Below are 19,511 nucleotides of genomic sequence, written 5' to 3'. Positions count from 1 at the left end.
GATCATGACCCGAGCCAAAGGCAGACGCTTAACGACTGAGCCACCCAGGCGCCCCAACACCTTGATTTTAGACATCTGTCCTCCAGAACTGTAAAAGAATAAATTTCTGTTGTTGTCAGCTACCCAGTTTGTGGTCTTTTGTTATGGTAGCCATAGGAAACAAAGACAAGGGGAAATGGTGAAGATGTCAGTATAGAGTAACAGGTAGTCCTATGTACTCTCCTATAGAGAACACCATCTCAAGAAGAAAACACGAATGATAATTATACCAGACAATTCTATAGCATTTATTACCTGCCAAGCAGTGACTTAAACTTTTATATTTCACTTAATTCTCACAACAACCCTGGGATAGGAACGTTATTGCTCTCTTTTAACAGAAAATTAAAGTTTACCTTGTCTGAGGTCATACAGTTTGTAAAAGGCAGAACTGAGAATCTAATCCAGGCAGTCTGGCTTCAGAATACAAACTCTTAACCACTACACTATGTATAGCTTTCAATAAAGCCAAGATAGAGAGTAGTAACAGGACAAGATGACACAGAGAGACAGACAGATGTGAACCTGACTACATTCGAAGTTCTATTTCTACTTGTCCTTGTTTTTTGTTTTGTTCTTTGCTCTTGTGGCATAACGAAGTCCACAAATATTTTATTTAGCATATACTGCACATCTACTGTGTGCCAGGCATTATGCTAAATACTGCAAACATATTCTCAGGGTTGACAAAGAGCTTAAAGATTATGTACTACAACCATCCAATAGGTTCTTGGATCTGATCTGCAGTATCTCCACCAAAAAGAACTCAGGAACTTACAGAATCCCAAGGCAGCCTATCCCACTTTTAGTCAGCTCTGACAATTAGCAAGTTCACCCTTAGGTTAAATAATTGTTTATACTCCTTGGTTATGCGAAGAGAACTATAATCAGCTATCACCTCTTGTTAAGAACATGGAATACTCCTGTCACTGGTATTGGCATCCAAGTTTCTCAGTTATCTCCCACACTGTTACTCCACACAAGCTGCAGATGTTTATTAGAGCCAACAAATTTTCTTTTTTTTTAAGATTTTATTTATTTATTTAAATTTTATTTTATTTTATTATGTTATGTTAGTCACCATACAGTACATCATTAGTTTTTGATGTGGTGTTCCATGATTCATTGTTTTCGTATAACACCCAGTGCTCCAAGCAGTACGTGCCCTCCTTAATACCCATCACCAAGCTAACCCATCCCCCCGACTGAAACCCTCAGTTTGTTTCTTGGAGCCCATAGTCTCTCATGGTCATCCCCCCTCTGATTTCCCCCCCTTCATTTTCCCTTTCTCCTAATGTCCTCCATGCTATTCCTTACATTCCACAAATAGGTGAAACCATATGATAATTGACTTTCTCTGCTTGATTTATTTCACTTAGCATAATCTCCTCCAGTCCCATCCACGTTGATGTAAAAGTTGGGTATTCATCCTTTCTGATGGCTGAGTAATATTCCATTGTATATATGGACCACATCTTCTTTATCCATTCATTTGTTGAAGGGCATCTCGGCTCTTTTCACAGTTTGGCTATTGGGGACACTGCTGCTATGAACATTGGGGTGCATATGGCCCTTCTTTTCACTACATCTGTGTCTTTGGGGTAAATACCCAGGAGTGCAATTGCTGCGTCATAGGGTAGCTCTATTTTTAATTTTTTGAGGCACCTCCACACTGTTTTCCAAAGTGGCCATACCAACTTGTATTCCCACCAACAGTGTAAGAGGGTTCCCCTTTCTCCACAACCTCTCCAACATTTGTTTTTTCTTGCCTTGTCAATTTTTGCCATTCTAACTGGTATAAGGTGGTATCTCAATGTGGTTTTGATTTGAATTTCCCTGATGGCTAATGATGATGAATATTTTTTCATGTGTCTGTTAGCCATTTGTATGTCTTCTTTGGAGAAGTGTCTGTTCATGTCTTCTGCCCATTTTCTGACTTGATTACTTGTTTTTTGGGTGTTGAGTTTGAGAAGTTCTTTATAGATCTTGGATATCAGCCCTTTGTCTGTAGTATATCTTCTCCCATCCTGTGGGTTGCCTCTTTGTTTTGTTGACTGTTTCCTTTGCTGTGCAGAAGCTTTTTATCTTGAAGTCCCAAAAGTTCATTTTTGCTTTTGTTTCACTTGCCTTTGGAGATGTATCTTGAAACAAGTTGTTGTGGCTGATGCCGAAGTGGTTACTGCCTAAGTTCTCCTCTAGGATTTTGATGGATTCCTGTCTCACATTGAGGTCTTTCATCCATTTTGAGTTTATCTTTGTGTATGGTATTAGAGAATGGTTGAGTTTCATTCTTCTGTATATAGCTGTCCAATTTTCCCAGCACCATTTATTGAAGAGAATGTCTTTTTTCCATTGCATGCCAATAAATTTTCTTATGCAGGTCAATAAATTTCCTCTTCCGCTGAAACTAATTCAAATGGAGTTTTTCCAATAACCAAAGGGGTCCTACCTAATACATCACTTATATAGCTGGAAATTAAGTGATAGGAACTGAAAAACAATCAAAGATTATATGTGTTAAAGGGACAGAATATTTTGTTGTTGACCTTTAACTTATTAAAGTACAACTTGAGAGTTGTTTGCAGGACCTAGAGTTTTGGTAGATACCTGTTATGAAATGATAAGAAGTTAAGGTCTAACATCCCTAAAATATAAACAATTCCTCAAAAGTAAGAAAAAGAAAACAAAGAGAAAATTAATAAAAATAAATTGAAACACCACTGAGAAGTCACCAATGGCCATTAAGCATATGAAAAAATGTGTTCACAAGAAAAACATACATTAATACTTTTCTCCTGTCAGACAGGTATCTAAACCTGTGATCACATAAACTTCTTAATGAGACTGCTAGAAAACAGTCACTATTATATCTCATTGATGGGAAAGCAGAAAGATTATTCCCTGTGGATAAAAAAACTAGCAATATATACTAAAATTACATATGAATTTACCTTTCAACCCAGTGACTCCACTTCTAGAAATCTATCCCAAAGATTCTATAGTGGGCAGAATTTAAGAGCTCCCAAGATTCTGAGGCCTTAAACACTAATGCATGTATTGCTGTGAAGAGATTTTTGCGGAAGTCCTTAATTGATTTTAAAATAGGAGATTATCCGAGTGGCTCTGATATCATCACAAGAGCCATTCAAAAGAAAAGAATTTTCTCGGGGCTGTTCACAGAAGAGGAAGTCAGAGAGATTCAAAGCATGAAAGGGATTTGACAGGAGGGGTGTTGTTCACTGTTGAAATGGAGAGGGCCACTGAACAAAGCCCCAGGAGCAACTCCTGCCTGACAGCCAGCAGAAAGCCAGGCACTTTAGTCCTACAACCTAAGAAATTGAATTCTGCTTAGTATTAATTTGGAATTGCAGTTTTCCCCAGGGCCTCCAGATAGCACTTAGCCTGGCCAACATCTTGATTTCGGCTTATAATACTCTGAGCACAAAACCCAGAAACACCGTGCGAGACTTCTGATGTACAAAATTGTGAGCTCCTAATTGTGTGGTTTTAATTTGTTAAGTTTGTAGCAAGTTGTTATGCCAGAGTAGAAAAAATATATAGGCACACTGGTAAATACAATAAACATAAACCAAGCTATTAATTTTGGCATAACTTTAAATAGCAAAAACCTTAAAGAATCCAGCGTCCACCAACAGATGATTGGATGAATAAACTCTAGCACAACAGTATACCAAGCATTTGTAGAAAAGGATAAGGGCAGAGCTCTATATACTGGTATGCAGTAATCTCAAAGGTAAAGAATTAAAAGAAAAATGCAGAGACAGGACAGTGTTTAGAGCATACTATCTTTTGCTTAAGTCTGGAGGGAAAGAATATATATTATTTTTTAAAGCAACAGTTGTAAAGTAACAGTTGAAGTATAAGCCAAAAACTAATAAAAAGTGTTAGTTATAAGGGTGCTATAAAAAAGAACTTTCTGCAATGATGGAAATATTCTGTCTGTGCTATCTAATGTGGTAGTCATTGGCCACCTATGGCTAGTGGGTACTTGAAAACTTGAAATGTGGATAGAACTTAAAGGAGAGAAATTTTGAATTTTATTTAGTTGTCATTAATTTAAATTTAAATAGCTACATGGAGCTAGCTGCTATTATAATGAAGATCAATACATACATACGGTGAGAAAGGACAAAAGGGATTAATATGTAAGCACATTCTGTGACTATACCTTGTTACATATTGGAGTCACATATTTTAAAAGAACATTAAATCATGTAAGAATCGAAAAGACAAAATTAATACAAAAGGTAAAACAACCTCTCAATTTAGAACACTCTAAAACAAGTCTATTAAGTTAGTGGCATAACGAGGCAGAACAGAGATTTACTTACTTCAAGTAACTTTAAAACACAACATTTTGATTGCAAATCCCTGGTGGCATAAATACTAATAACAAAACTAACTGAAATGAAATGTCAATATGCATGCACTAATCTTATTTTATTCTGAAACTATTATATGTACACTGTACAATAAAAGCAAATAAGTAGTTTCATTCATGTCATTAGTAACCAAGCTTTTCAGTGAAAGAGAAAAAATCTAAGAAAAAAATCAATACAGGCTCATGATGAATTTCTCTTTAAAAAAATACTTATACTCTTCAGCTGTCCACTGAAAGGACTAGAAATAATGACAGCCCTAAACAATGAACATTTCTAGTGTCCAGGTTATAGTTTCTAAATAGCAAGTCCTAGTAAAAGGAACAACTCTTTGAAGATGGCCAATTCCAGGACTGAGACAGAAAATGTATACAATGAGCCCAGAACATCTTACATGAGAAATATATCAAACAGGAATAACAACATGTCAGAAGGACTCCGTAGCCAAGGAATATCTTGATTATCAAAAGCAAGAATGATTAACTGTACTGGATTGAAACATATACATATAAAAACTAGAAGCTCATAATGATACTAATAAAAAACATCCCTTTTGGAGATTACTAGACCAATTCACTACTTTGAGAATTTATAAATAGTCAAGCATTTATTCTGCCATTCCTGAAAAAAAAACTTTTTCAGGGTTTCCTTTATTATTTAAATAATTCCAGTGAAATACAGAGAGAATGACAGAACTAAAATCACCACTTCACATCTCCTGGTGAAACAATGAATCAATGCAACCCAGGACAAATAACCCAGTTTTTCCAATTAATCAATGACATGGAAACAAAGAAAGAACTGTTTTAGAAAAAAGATGTAAAAGACATAATGACTGAATGCAATGTATGGACCTTGTTTGGATCATGACTTGACCAACTATTAAAAAAAAAAAAAAGACATCTTAAGAAAAAGGAAACTTCTATATAGACCACATATTAGATAATATTAAGGGATTATAGCTAACATTTTAGATATGATTAAAGCCATGATGGTTTACAAGGTGGTAATTCAAACAAAACAAAACAAAACCCAGAGGTCCTTATTACTTAAAGATACATAATAAATTATTTACAGATAAATTGGCATTATGCCTAAAATATGCTTTATAATTCTCCAGGAAAAAAAATGCAGGACTAAAGGAGAGGAAACTGGTTAAGAATAGGGGAATAGATGGCAGAACACTGACAGAATGTTGATAAAAGCTAAAGTTTAGTGTTGAGTATATGGGAGTTCATTATACCATTTTTTTAAATGCAAGTTTGAAAGCATCCACAAAAGTAAGCCCACCCATGAATGTGTGCAGTTAAATACACATACACACACACATGGACATGCACACACACACACACACACACGGTTCCTCAGTTTAACTTCCTAGGGTTCCTGTGACAGGACTCCCAAAGAAAACAGAAAGATACTAAATTTAAATTCTTTTGAATAAAGCCTAAGAAGGGCCAAGATCATTAAGACCCTATCATATAATTAATAAAACAGTGAAGTTACTGAGAACCTACCATGCTCACAGTAGCAAAAGAAAAACAAAACAACAACTTGCTAGACTTTTTGGGCAAAAGATAAAATCCAGTTCCTCCCCTCATGGATTTTATAGTCCATTAGGAGAGACAAATGCAAAAGTAATTATACAATACTGTGACATATGAGACGACTTCTTTTGAGTAAAGCATGAAAAATGAGGAGATACTATATAGCCAAAAAGCAAGGTTTAGAAAGCTTCCAGATCCCAGAGAAAGGAAGAAACTTGTTTGAAGACCCTGGAAATCAGAGAGTGGAAGGTGACAAGAGAAAAAAAAGGGCTTTGAGAAACAAGGAGAAGCTGTATGTCAGGCAAAGGAACATGGCTACGCATGGAGGCGAAAGGAAGTCAGCAAAGATTTTAAATAGAATTACTACATCTGGTTTTCATTTCTAAAGGACCACTTTGAGAATAAATCAGCAGGAGGATAAATTACAGGTTGAGACTGGGGGAAAAAAAAGCAGTTAGGATCTCACTGAAGTAATCTAGACAACAAATAAGAGTCTGAGCTAAGGTGGCCTTAATAGGAATAAAAAAAGTAAACAAGATGTAGTTATTAGGGAGGCAAAAATCTATACATGGTGATTAATTGCATATATAGATAGAGAAGTCAGTGATGACTTCCAGGTTTCTAGCGCATTCAGTTATGTGGATGATGGTGCCATATGCTGAGATAGGAAAACAGGAAATGGAATTGATTTAAAATAGGAAAAAAAAACAAACATTATATTCAGTTCTAGAAGAGGTAAGACTAAGATGCCCATCAGTGTTCCAGATGTCCATTATCTGGTAGAAATCTGAGTATAGATTTGACAGGTGAGCAATATAGGTCAGAACTGTTCATATACAACTAAAGTCACAGTACTGGATGAGATCAATCTGGATAACAGACAGCAGAGGTAGAGAAGTCCACAAAGGAGACTATATAGGAGAGACCAGAGAAGCTGGAAGAGAACCAGAAGTAGAACCACAGACATAGAAGAGAGTGACAAGACTCCCATAACTGATTTCAACAAAGGCAATAATTTTAGGAATATCTTCAAAAACCATTCGCTGGACATCTACTATGTGCTAAATGCTAAGGATGACTAAGATATCCTACTTGCTCTCAGGCACTCACAGGGTAGCAGGGAAGACAGACACATAAATGGCTAATTATAAAACTACTTAAGAAATGCCAAGATACAAGTAGCACAAGGTAAAATTGAAACACTTCAAGGAAAAGAGACTAGAAATTAAAAATCCAACATTAGAAGTATCTATCTTTATATTTCATTCATAAAATTATCAAAAATTTCCAGAGTAATTTTTTAAAAATTATAATGTTTAGGATTAACAAGAATTAAAAATATTCAAATGGGCAAAACTATAGAAAAAACAGTAACACACAGGTCAAAGGGATCAGAAAATAGGAATGATTAATAGAATTTCAGTGTTAATTAAATAATTCTTTATGAATGCATAAGTACATATTTTATGTGCTTAATTCATAAAGTTACCCAAAGATAAGGAACTAAATATCTCTAAATGATTAAAACAAGTTACCCATTTGGGAGTATGAATATGAAAAAAGTCTCAAATAAATATGTATATACTGCCCTCATGGGGCAGTAATAGGTAGTTCATTAAAATATAAGCAGAAAATATATTGGACTCCTTGGATCTAGTTTAATCCTAATTATTCTAGCCAATGAAGAAGCAACACTAGTGTGACTAGTAACATAAGCCATCTAAAAATCATTCATGTACATATTTCTGTTTATGCCATGTTTCTTTCCTGACTGGGGAGCATTAACCTTGTATTCCAAGAGGTGTTGTAACTTTTAGGTGACCTGGATCAAAAATTCCAGGCACAGATAATTCGGAGCATATTCCATAGGTAAATAAATCAAATCAGCCTTTAAACACCATTAAATAATGTTCCTTTTTTCTGTCAAACTGCACTGTACTACAAATCTCAAATACCACTTATATAAGGTAAAGATTAAAAGAAAATGACTTACAATAACACACGTTGGGACTTCACGAAGAGAATACTCTGCTTTATTAGGAAGATCTTGATTGCCTACCAGCTCATAAACAGCAGGATACGGTAACAAGTTCACCAGTGCTAGAAAAGACTAGGCAGGGAAGAAAGAAAACACTGTCATTTAAATGGTGCATGTTTTTCAACCACATCCATGATACGGTTTTATAGGAGTATGACTATGAGGGTTAATTTTTTTTTTTTTTTTTAAAGATTTTATTTATTTATTTGAGAGAGAGAGTGAGAGAGAGAGAGAGCACAAGAGGGGGGAGCGGGAGAGGGAGAAGCAGACTCCCTGCTGAGCAGGGAGCCCGATGCGGGACTCGATCCCGGGACTCCAGGATCATGACCTGAGCCGAAGGCAGTCGCTTAACCAACTGAGCCACCCAGGCGCCCGAAGGGTTAATTTTTTAAAATAAGACTAATTAATCTACATAAATGTGAAATACATACATGTTAAGTGCCAAATAGCTAACCTCAACAATAATCTATGTGCTGATAATGCACAACAATTGTAACAGAATACATAGGAGTTGGAAAATGTTTTAAAATGTCTTGTATCTCTTGAAAAGTTTGGTTTTGAGAAAAAAAATGAAATGATTTTATTGCTGGAAAAAGCTGAATAAAATAATATTAAATGTTAAAAAAAAAGAAATGATCCATCTTTCTCATTATATGCATTGTTTTAACTGATGTGTAAGAAATACAAGAGAGTAACACTGTGGGGCTCTGAAGCAAGATAATAAATTCTATATATTCTCGCATTCAGGTCACAAGGCTTTCTTTATCCTTTAACTACATTCACTGGAAATCCAACTAACCTAAATATTATAGTTAATTTAAAAAGCCATGGCTTTACCTATCAAAACCAGCTCATTTTCTGGTGCAATCTTAACAAGTTAATCTCTCCATGAAGTTTTTAAGCTCTCATATTTCATCTTACTAAAAGCAACCTGAAGATTTTTCTCAGGCACAGTTCATTCTTTGGATCACCTGAACAAAAGCATGCAGTGGTTGCCCATCACTATCAAGCCTAAACTCCTTAGCAAGACTTTCAAGGCACTTAACTAATTGACACCTTTCTTTTCTTCACAGTGTCAAAAGCCTTGTTTTCCATTATTCCTCAGCAGGAAATCACTACTTCAGTCAATTGAATCTGCCTGTGGTCTCCTTCAAATAAATGACTGCCACATATGCAAACCTTTTGATCCTACCAACATATTCCTCCTACCCTCCCACTTACTCATTATCCCACTTCATAAACTTGCCACATTTTTTTCTAGAAGGCTTTCTAATGAATTCTATTCACCTCTAGAAACCCTGTGTTCTGCCAATACTTGTATGTTTCATTCATATTGTATTAGTTGTATTTATTTGTAACTATTAAGTTTTCTGCTTATCATTTAAAAAAAATTTTCACTGGATTCAGAAAATTTGAGAATCAAATTAAGAATTTTCACTGTAATCAGAACACGAGAAAATTTAAAAGAACAGTTAATTCAATCTCTCACATACTAGATGAAAAAACTTAAGGACCAGAGAAGTTAAGTGACTCAGCCAAAGACACGCAATCAGAAAGTTGGCAGCAGAACTAATCGGCATTTTCTTATTTTCAGGCTAGGTTACTCATTACAACTCCCAGTATAATCTTCAGACACTATTTAACAATGTCACCAGTGCTACACAGTCCTTGTTTGAGGACTTGGAAGGTACAGTCCATTTTATCTCCACCTCCACCCTTATTATGCCAAATGCAATATTCCTTAACAAATAACAGTGGTTATAGTCAATATATTTAACACAGTGGATTTTAACAAAATGTTGCTGTAGAATGAAAAATGAATTCTTTAAAAGTTTCCTTTTCTTCCCATGAATATTCCATAAAATGAAGATGGAATTTTTAATTACTTCTAAGAAAATAATCTATACACTCCTGATTTAAACCTAGTATCATTTGGATAGTAATAAAGTTATCATAAAGTAGAATGACTAAATTTAATAACCTAGTTGCCATTTACTGAATGCTTATCTAAAGAACACTATGCAAGAAGTGTTCACTATAGAGAAAACAAAACAAAACAAAAAAACTGGTATCAAGGAAAGGATGTTTAAGGAATGTGTCAATTAATTATACATAAAATGAACTGCAGGGAAACTAGAGAGTCCATGGCCACCTACGAAACCACCTAGGAAAAATTCACTAATCATCCAGGTGTTGACTACAAAGATGATTAACATAGATTTCATATTTGTATTATTCATCCAGTTTATGAAAAAAATAAGATGTTAAAAAATAAACAGAAAATGCTTTATAATTTAAATATGTAAATATTTTATAAATGTTCTTAATACTTACCCAGTATTTAGAGTTATAAATGAGTCTTATTTAAAATATCCTTCCTATCTATTATTACAAGAAACTTTTTAATAAATGTTCATCTTAACATCTGGCACTGTCCATAAAGGCACATGGTCTTTACAAATCACATATCAATACTATCCTGAGAGTTTTTGTATTATTTGCACATGAGGAATTCCATGGGTAAACATGAAACCTCCTCCTTTCACCTAAGAAATAAAACAACCTAGACCACATAGAATCATGGTAACTTCTGATATGGTACTCTAATTATGTAAAACATAAGGTAAAAATTCAGTAATTATAGTTGAACAAAACGAACTAAACAATTTTAAAGAAACGAGAAAATTTCAGCAGCTTGTTTCTAGGAGAAAAAATGCATTTTTCATACAGTGAGCATTTTTTTTAAAAACATTAGCATACTATAAAATTGTGATGTCTTATTTATAATATAATCATGAGTTCCCAAGAAAACATCATAAGACGTGCTAATATCAAACATTAATTATCCTAAAATTTATATTAGCACAAAACATTTTACTTCCATGTCTTGAAGAAAATAAGGTTTTGTAAAGTAATAGTAAGGAAACTAATTAAAGGCCAAATATTTGATGTATCTTGAGACTAAAGCATTTTAAAATTACCCAAGAACAAACATTTTTTATGAATTAAAACTCCTTCAGGTTGATAATGATCATCCATTCACTTATTAATTCAAAATATTTTAACACCAGCTGCTTATCAGCAATTATGCCAGATGCTAAGAATAAAAATATGAATGAAGGAATGGTCCCTGCCCTCAAGAACTCACACTGTAATAGAGGACAAATACACTATTAGATCATTTAAAATGGTTCTCCAAGTGACCTGATGGTACCATACTATAGAGAGGGTTGGAAGGACATTGGGAGGATCACACTATACAGCAAAGCAAGAGGAGATGAGAGCTATGACTGCAAAGTAGCAGGCAGGTAGGCAGGAGGAGATGTACTATGTTAATGATCACTACCTTTATCCTCTAGGAAAAAGAACTAAGTTTTTCCAGAAAAGTAATGGGAATTTCATTTTACCTTATAGATAGAAAGCTGTGAAGGAAAATGATTTTGAGGGTAGACAGTACCGGGGGAAAAGAAATTAAAATTTGGGGTTCTATTAATTATACTTATTACACCAAAAATGTATTTTTAAGTTTCTAATACAGAAATCAGAAAGTGATTTAAAAAGGCGAATTTGAGATAAGAGAATCAAACCATTTTAAATAGTTTTACATCTTTCTAATCTGTATGCCTTCCTATTTTTTTTTTTTTACTTATCGCACTAAGATCTAATACAATGTTAAATTGATAAGAGTGAACAGATTTTAGGTCCAATATTTCACCATTAAATATGAGATTCATGTTTTTGATAGATAGTATATATCAGATTGAATGAAATCTGCCAATTTTTTATCATAAATGGGCATTAAGTTTTGTCAAATGATGTGTCCATGTCTACTGAAATCATCATATGAGTCTTCTGTATTCTGTTAATATAGTGAATTATAGTCCCATTTTAGAATGAGAAACCAACTTTCTGTTGCTTGGGATAAACTCCACTTGATCATAAAAAATGATGGATCCTTTATATATTACTATATACAATTTGATATTTTGTTAAATATTTAAGTCTATGCTCAGATATACTTGTCTATTTTTTTTCAGTAACAGTTTTATCTCATCCACATCAATATTATGATGGTCTCCTCACGTAAGTTAGAACTTAATTCTTCAACCTCTGTTTTGTGAAAAAACTTGTGGGAGAGTGTTGTTCTCCCTAAAGGTTTCATAGAATTCACCAGTGAAACCACGTGGCTCTCTATGGAATTTGATAATGAATTCAATTTCTTTAACAGAAACATAGCTATTCAGATTTTCTATTTTATACTGGGTCAGTTTTGGTAAGCATATTTAAGGAGTTTGCCAATTTTATCTTAGTTGTTTAACTTACAGCATAAAGCTGATTATAATATTCCTTTATTATTCCTTAATAACTACAGGATCTTCAGTGAAACTCTTCTTTTATTCTTGATTAACTTTGGGCCCCTCATTTTCTTGATGAGTCTAGCCAGGGGTTTATTATTTTTAATAATCATTTGCAAGTACCAACTTTTGGCTTTGTTACTTTTCTCATTTGTCTTTATTCTGTTTCATTGATTTCTGCTCTAATGTTTATTATTTCCTTTCTTCCATTTGCTTTGGGTATAATTTGTTCTTTTTCCAGTTTCTTAGAGTGAAAACTTGACTCATTAATTTTAGATATTTCTAATATAAATATTACAGTTAAATATCCCTCTTAGCACTACTTCAGAAACATTTGCAAATTTTCTATTTTACTTTTTATTTTCTGCTTTAAAATATTTCCTAATCTCCCTTATGACTTCTTTGAGCTGTGTGAATTTAGAGGTGTATTTCCAAATATTTGGGCTTTTACAGTTTCTAGCTTGTGATACTTAGGTTCACTGTGGTCTCAGAACATACTTTGTATTATTCCAATCATTTTAAGTTTATGCAGACTTAACACTCCAGCCCAGCAAGTCTCTTGGTAAGCACGCTAAGTGCTCTTGAAAATATGTGTTCTGCAGTCACTGAATATAGTAATCCATAAAGAACAATTAGATCAAGTGATAACTAGTGATATTCATATCATGTACCTGAGAACAGACTGAAAGATCTGTCACATCAATTGCTAAAAGAGGAATGTTAAAATCTTCAACTATTACTGTAGATTTGCCTATACCTTCCTTAAGTTATTTTAATACTTCATATATTTTGAATCTCATTTCTAGGATCATAACTTATGATTGTTATGTCCTCCTGATATATTGACCAATGTTTCTTAATCCAACATTACTTCATTTTCTCTGTCTCTGACATTAAATATGGCTACTGCAGTCTTCTAATGTATATTTTTTCCTCTTTTTCTATTCATTGACTTTCAACTTATCAGTGTCTTTTTCTTTAAAGTGAATTTCTTAGAGACAGCACATATTTGGGTCTTATTCTGAAAATCTCTGCATTTTAAATATTTAGTCTCTTACATGTAATGCAGTTATTGATTAGGGCTACTATTTTCCTATTTGTTTTCTTTTTTCCCATCCCTTTTCTGTCCCTCTCTGCATGGGGTTATTTTTAGGATTTTATTTTAGCTCTACCTTTTGCATTTTATTTGTGGTTTTTCTAGGTCAGCTGTCCAATAGACCTCTCTGTGGTGTTGGAAATGTTATATTATTTGAACTATGCAACAATTGCTAGCTACATGTCGCTACTGAACACAAGATTAAATATACTTGAGGGACTGAATTTTTAACTTTGGTTTTAAGTAGGTTTATATAGCCACATGGTACTATTGTCTATCATATTCCAAAACCCAGGTATAGAGAGGTAAGAGGAGGCTGGACTGGAAATGAGTTTAGTGTACCTCATTATATACGGAGGCCACATTATTGTTTTCTATAATTTAAAAGACAGTAAAATTAAATCCAAATTCCCTAGGGAATAATATTTAGAACTACAAGCTGGGCACTAAGAATGTTTGCTATGAGTTATTTCTAGATAATTCAGTTCACAGTTTAGAGGAATATACGTTTTTTTAACAGAAATTAACCATTAGTTTATGCTGACATTTGTAATTCAAAGTCAAAGAAGTTAAAGAAAACCCCAACCTTATAATAGAAATAGAAATATTTTCTAGGGATTAAAAATTAATGTTGTTCCACTTCATGTAAAATTTAAGAATCTTGAAACCACATAGATTTGTATACCATTATACCATTTGCTTAACCCTGTGTAGTAGAGCTGTCATATATATTACCTCTAAGTATAAAATAAATCCCACTATATGTCATAGTTTTCTTTTAAAGAGTCCTATGAATTAAGAGAAAAACAGGGTTGTTGTTGTTTTTTAAAGATTTTATTTATTTATTTGAGAGAGAGAGAGCACATGAGCACAAGTGAGCAAGGGGTAGTGGCAAAGGGAGAGGGAGAGAGAGAATCCCAAGCAGGTGCCCTACTGAGTGCGAGCCTGACAGAAGGCTCAGATTTCATGTTCCTGAGAGCATGACCTGAGCCGAAATCAAGACTCAGAGGCTTAATGGACTGAGTCACCTAGGCACCCCAACAGGCTTTTTTATACTCACTCACCTACTTGCAATTTCTTTTCAGTCTGAAAATCCAAATATCCATCGGGTATCATTGTCCTTCAACCTGAAGAAATTCCTTTTGTGTTAAATAAAATGCAAGTCTGCTAAAAAATATTTTCTTAACCTTTAAAGTTTATTTTACTTTTATCCTTGAGTACTTTTGCTGGATACAGAATTCTAGGTTGACTGGGCTTCCCCCTTCCAGCACATTAAAGATGCTCTATTATCTTCTGGCCTCCACAGTTTCTAATGAGACATCAGCACACTTTTCTGCCGTTCCCCTCTATGTATAATTTTCTATGGCTTCTTTCAAGATTTTCTCTTTATCTTTAGTTTTCAGCAGTTTGTACGGCTATAATGAGCCTTGCTGTGGTTGCCTTTGCATTTTCATTCTTTGCGTATTCTTCCTTGCGATTCACTGTTTCTTGATCTATAAATTTACATTTTTCAAGGTATTTGGAAATTCAGCTTTTGTTCAATATCTTTCTGTCCCATTCCCTTTCTTCTTCTATTTCTATATATCAATCAAAGGTATTGAAACTTTTGACAAGGTCTCACAAATCACAGAAGCATTCCCTAGTTTTTCTCTCTGTTCTTCAGATTATATAATTTCTATTTATCTATCTCAAGTTCATGGACTAGTTCTTCTGTCGTATTTAAATATTCTATTAAGCCCATCTAGAAAATTATTTCAGATAAGGTAGTTTAGTTCTAGAATTTCTATCTGGTTCTTTTATGTGGTTTCTATTTCTTTACTATAATTTCCAGTTTGTTTATTCATTACAAGAATATTTTCCTTTGCATGCTACTTATAACAATTCCTTCAAAATTCTTATATAATTCCAATTTCTTCATCATTTCAATCTCTATTAGTTGCCTTTTTCTGGGTTTGAATCGCATTTCTCTTATTCTTCATATTTCTATTAATTATGGACTATATCTAATACATTGTGAATGATCTAATCCCCAATGCTGATTTTAATAGTTAACATGGCAAATTCAAAAAAAAATTGGGGAAACATACCAAATACATAAAAGCCATTGAATTATAATAGAACATTGTATAGGTACTTTAGAATTTCTTTTTTTGGCACATTACACTAAATGATAGCATCTTCTCTTTGCCCAGTCATCCTTCAAATAATCCTGACAATTTTCTATTAGATTTAAACCCAAGGGCTTTTTTTTTTTTTTTTTTGCTTTGGTTGATTGGTTTTTGTTTTAGGGTTTTGGTAGGGGGAGGGAGGTTGTTTTTTCATAGCATGTCTAGTGTGTATTACTCTTTATTAAGAGAAAAATTATAGTAAAAACATTTTGAAAGGAAAACATCCTTGCAAAATGCAATTCTCTTTGAACACTGGTAGTTCTAGCCACTTATTTTGAAAACAAAAAAATTAGAAATGAAATAAAGGAGAGAAGAGAAAGTTTGGAAAAGCTGCTGGTTGTAACTGAATATATATATAAAGCCTGGATGAAGTAATTTTGAGAGAGATACTCAGATCATTCCCTACCTTTTGACAGCTCCGGTCAATAGGATCCACTGGAGTAGATCTGGGGTGGGTTACTCTAACGTCATCTCTTCCACATTCCAGATTGGCCCATAATTCAGTTATAAGTGCATTAATAAACCCTAAGAAGAATTATGTTACATCATATTTACAGTATATTATTTCTTGGGATTATGGAAAAAGACATAATTATCCCTCTGATAAGATTGGTCCACAGTGACAAAAGACACATACTTACATCTTGTGTAAGAAATAACCTCTAACCTCTAAACTTATATCTCCTGCTGTTCATTATACCTTCATGATACCTCATTGTCATAAAACTGCATAATGACTAAATTCTGAGACACTAATTCCCTGGAGAACTGAATTTTGAGTCTTAGTATTTATCCCTTAGCCAATAACTTCTGAGCATGTTTTTCTGAAAAGTAAGATTTACACTTTACTCTGCAAATGAGCCAACAATGAAAGGCAGCTGAAAGATGGTATGTATGTGCATGTGTGCGTGCGTGCATGTAGCAGGTATCAAGAGGCAGGGTAGGCACTTAAAGAGTGTGTGTTCCTTATTCTAATATAACTTTTTTTTGTAATTCTTATGCTTAAAACAATTCATTTCATACAACTTCTGGCTCAATACAGCTTAACTTCTCATGAGTCAGACACTATATATCTAAATGAAAGTGATTTTTTTTTTAGAGATTTTATTTATTTATTTGACAGAGAGACACAGCAAGAGAGGGAACACAAGCAGGGGGAGTGGGAGAGGGAGAAGCAGGCTTCCCGTGGGGCAGGGAGCCCGATGAGGGGCTCGACCCCAGGACCCTGGGATCATGACCTGAGCCAAAGGCAGATGCTCAACGACTGAGCCACCCAGGCGCCCCTAGAAAGCCCATCTAGTGAAAGTGATTATTAAGGTTGATTATTAAATTCTTTCATGAAGAATCAAATTACATAAAAAAGTGTAAAACAGAACATCTAATCATAAAATCGGTAAGTGTGATAACATTACAGCAGAAAGCCTCCTGTGGTATAAGAGAAAAAATATGGGCTCTGAAATCAAGAATATCAGGGTTGAAATTATAAACCTGCCAGCTCAGTAGTTGTGTGTCCTTACACAAACCCCTTGACTTCTTAGGGCATCAGTTCCCCCTTTTGAAAACTGAAATAATGCTATATTTGAGGGTTGCCATGAAGAATAAATTAGAGTTACTAATATAGTACCCTAAGTTCATAGGAACTCAAGCAGTGTTAGTCTTCCTTCCATTGTCCTGTAAAATAACTGCATTTAACCCTCTGATGAAAAGCTTGATACCATGAGGCTTAGAAGCTTAATGACTTGACCAATAGGGAAATCAGAGATTAAATCTAGTCTTCAAATGCTTCCATTAATGTGCCTCTAGTACGGCAGTATATTAGACTTTATATTGAGTAGAAGAAAAAATAAGTTGTTCAGTTTAGGACAACTTCTACCAAGAAACATGTTTCATAATACAAATAGTCCAAATTAGTTTAGCGAAACAGTTTTTAAGATATATTATAGTAAAATATTTTCATTTAAGGAGAGAATCAGTTGTGGTAAGTGATGTTGTAATTCATCAACCCTAAGCTTTGAAAAATATAACCATAGCATCTCTGTTAGAGGTATGTCTTGTCTCTGGTTCAGGGTTCAGATAACCTTAAGATATATTAAGTTAGTGATGTTTAAACTTCTTAAAAATCCAATCCATAGTAGTTAATACATACTGACTGCAAAGACAGTGGTGAAAGCTAAGTGGTGAGAGGGAAGCTTTCAAGAAGCAAAAGAGGAAGAAGGGGAATAAGGAAATGGGATGTATGTATGTATGCTAACTATTGTGGTTGTAAATTCTGAAGCATATACAGGCCACTAAAACTGAGCATTAAGAAATCCTAGAAGATTCAAAAAGAAAAAGAAAGAAAGAAAGAAATCCTGTAAGATTCAGTTGTACTGAAAGGATGATATCCTTTTGATTTATAAGATGAAGACAACTTCCTAAAGATCAAGTACTTCTCAGTTTAATTTATGTTCCATTGTTCTCAGAAAAGAGAACAAGGATATGTGTGTATATATCTTTCAAGGGAAAAAAAAAATCCATTGCAATTTCATGGAAGAGAAAAAACAAAGGAAACCCCATAACTTTCCCTTACCTAAGGCTTAACTTTTCCTAACTTGGGAAAAGCTAGGCCTTACTAACTTTTCTAAAATAAACATCCTGAGAGCTGATCATGCCAGTTAAATTTTCTATTGGCTTGCTCATTTTATTTAAAATAATTAGAATTTTAATTAAAAGGAAAAACTTACCTGAACTTTGTAGTGCTATTGCACCTGCTGCTGTTGACGCCACTTGTGCTACTAAAACTCCACAGCCAAACTTTTTATGCCTGCTGATCTAACAACGTAAGTAAGGAACAATGAAAAGCAGGAAAACATAAAATGATAATATTTTATTTACATGTTACATGTAGAGTTACTGATTCTTCTTCTTAGAATACTAGCCATTCTTTCAGGTAAAGATAATGAGCAGCAAAACAAACTCAGACACCCTAACAATGAGTTAATATTTTTGACAATCTTATTTCAGATATAGGTTCTGGCCCCAGCCTTAAAATTAAGTAGCTTTTCGCCTTGAACAAGTCACTTCTCTCTCTAGTTCTAAGTCTCTTCATACATAAAATAAGGGACTTTAACCAGATGAAGATTAGCATGCCTTCCAACTTTAACTTTTATTATTTTATTCCTTAGGTTAGTTCTTCAATAATAAATTTCCTCATTAATAAATCTGTATTGACTACCAGTTGAAATATACTTGTAAATAATCAAAAAACTTTAAAAAATAGTATCTTCTCAATGGTAATTATTTTTAGAGGAAATGTGATTTTTTTCCCTAAGGTAATTATATTACATATATTTTATATATATATATAAAACACACACATACACACACAAAGAATCCTCATTAACACACAGGTTTCTAAACAGTGTTGTAGAAGACCCTGGATAATTTGTTATGTCACAAAGAGAGTATTATACATATATTCATGGTAAAGTAAGTACAAAAGTATCACTCTTGGCAGAAAACAGAATAAGGAAATAATAGACATTAAAAAAATATTCCTCCTCAGATCTTAGTTATGACCAGGTTGGCTAATAAAATGGTTGACTTCTAAACAAAGCTAACCATTTACAATTTATATTTTTTTGACATTTCATTAAAAGGATCTGTTTTAATCAAATTTTAAAAATATAACTGTACATTCAGTTTTGAGGGCAAAAAAAAAAGTAGAAAGGAACTAAAAGACCATGGGAATTAGATTTCTTCAATTTTCTGCTATTCATGTCTTCATAAGTTTGCCTTCCTTTTCTAATTTTATTACTCATATTTTCCACTTTCCTTAATTTATCATACATTAGTTCTGTAGTTAGATGACACAGAGGTACAGAAATAT

General features: G+C 33.7%; 1 protein-coding gene across 6 annotated transcripts in view; it reads right to left on the bottom strand.

Annotated features, from left to right (window-relative positions):
* TBC1D32 (TBC1 domain family member 32) overlaps positions 1-19,511 on the bottom strand; it is a 201,245-nt gene that overhangs the window by 107,385 nt on the left and 74,349 nt on the right. For all 6 annotated transcript variants that reach the window (XM_078054793.1, XM_036118997.2, XM_078054794.1 and 3 more), the window contains 3 exons: positions 18,367-18,454; positions 16,050-16,168; positions 7,980-8,096 (listed from right to left, as the gene is read on the bottom strand). In XM_078054793.1, the coding sequence (XP_077910919.1) occupies positions 7,980-8,096; positions 16,050-16,168; positions 18,367-18,454 (324 nt within the window). The remainder of the gene's footprint in view (positions 1-7,979; positions 8,097-16,049; positions 16,169-18,366; positions 18,455-19,511) is intronic.

The sequence above is a fragment of the Halichoerus grypus genome, chromosome 9 (genome assembly GCF_964656455.1).
Source record: "Halichoerus grypus chromosome 9, mHalGry1.hap1.1, whole genome shotgun sequence".
NCBI lineage: Eukaryota > Metazoa > Chordata > Mammalia > Carnivora > Phocidae > Halichoerus > Halichoerus grypus.
This window is presented reverse-complemented; position numbering and strand designations above follow the sequence as displayed.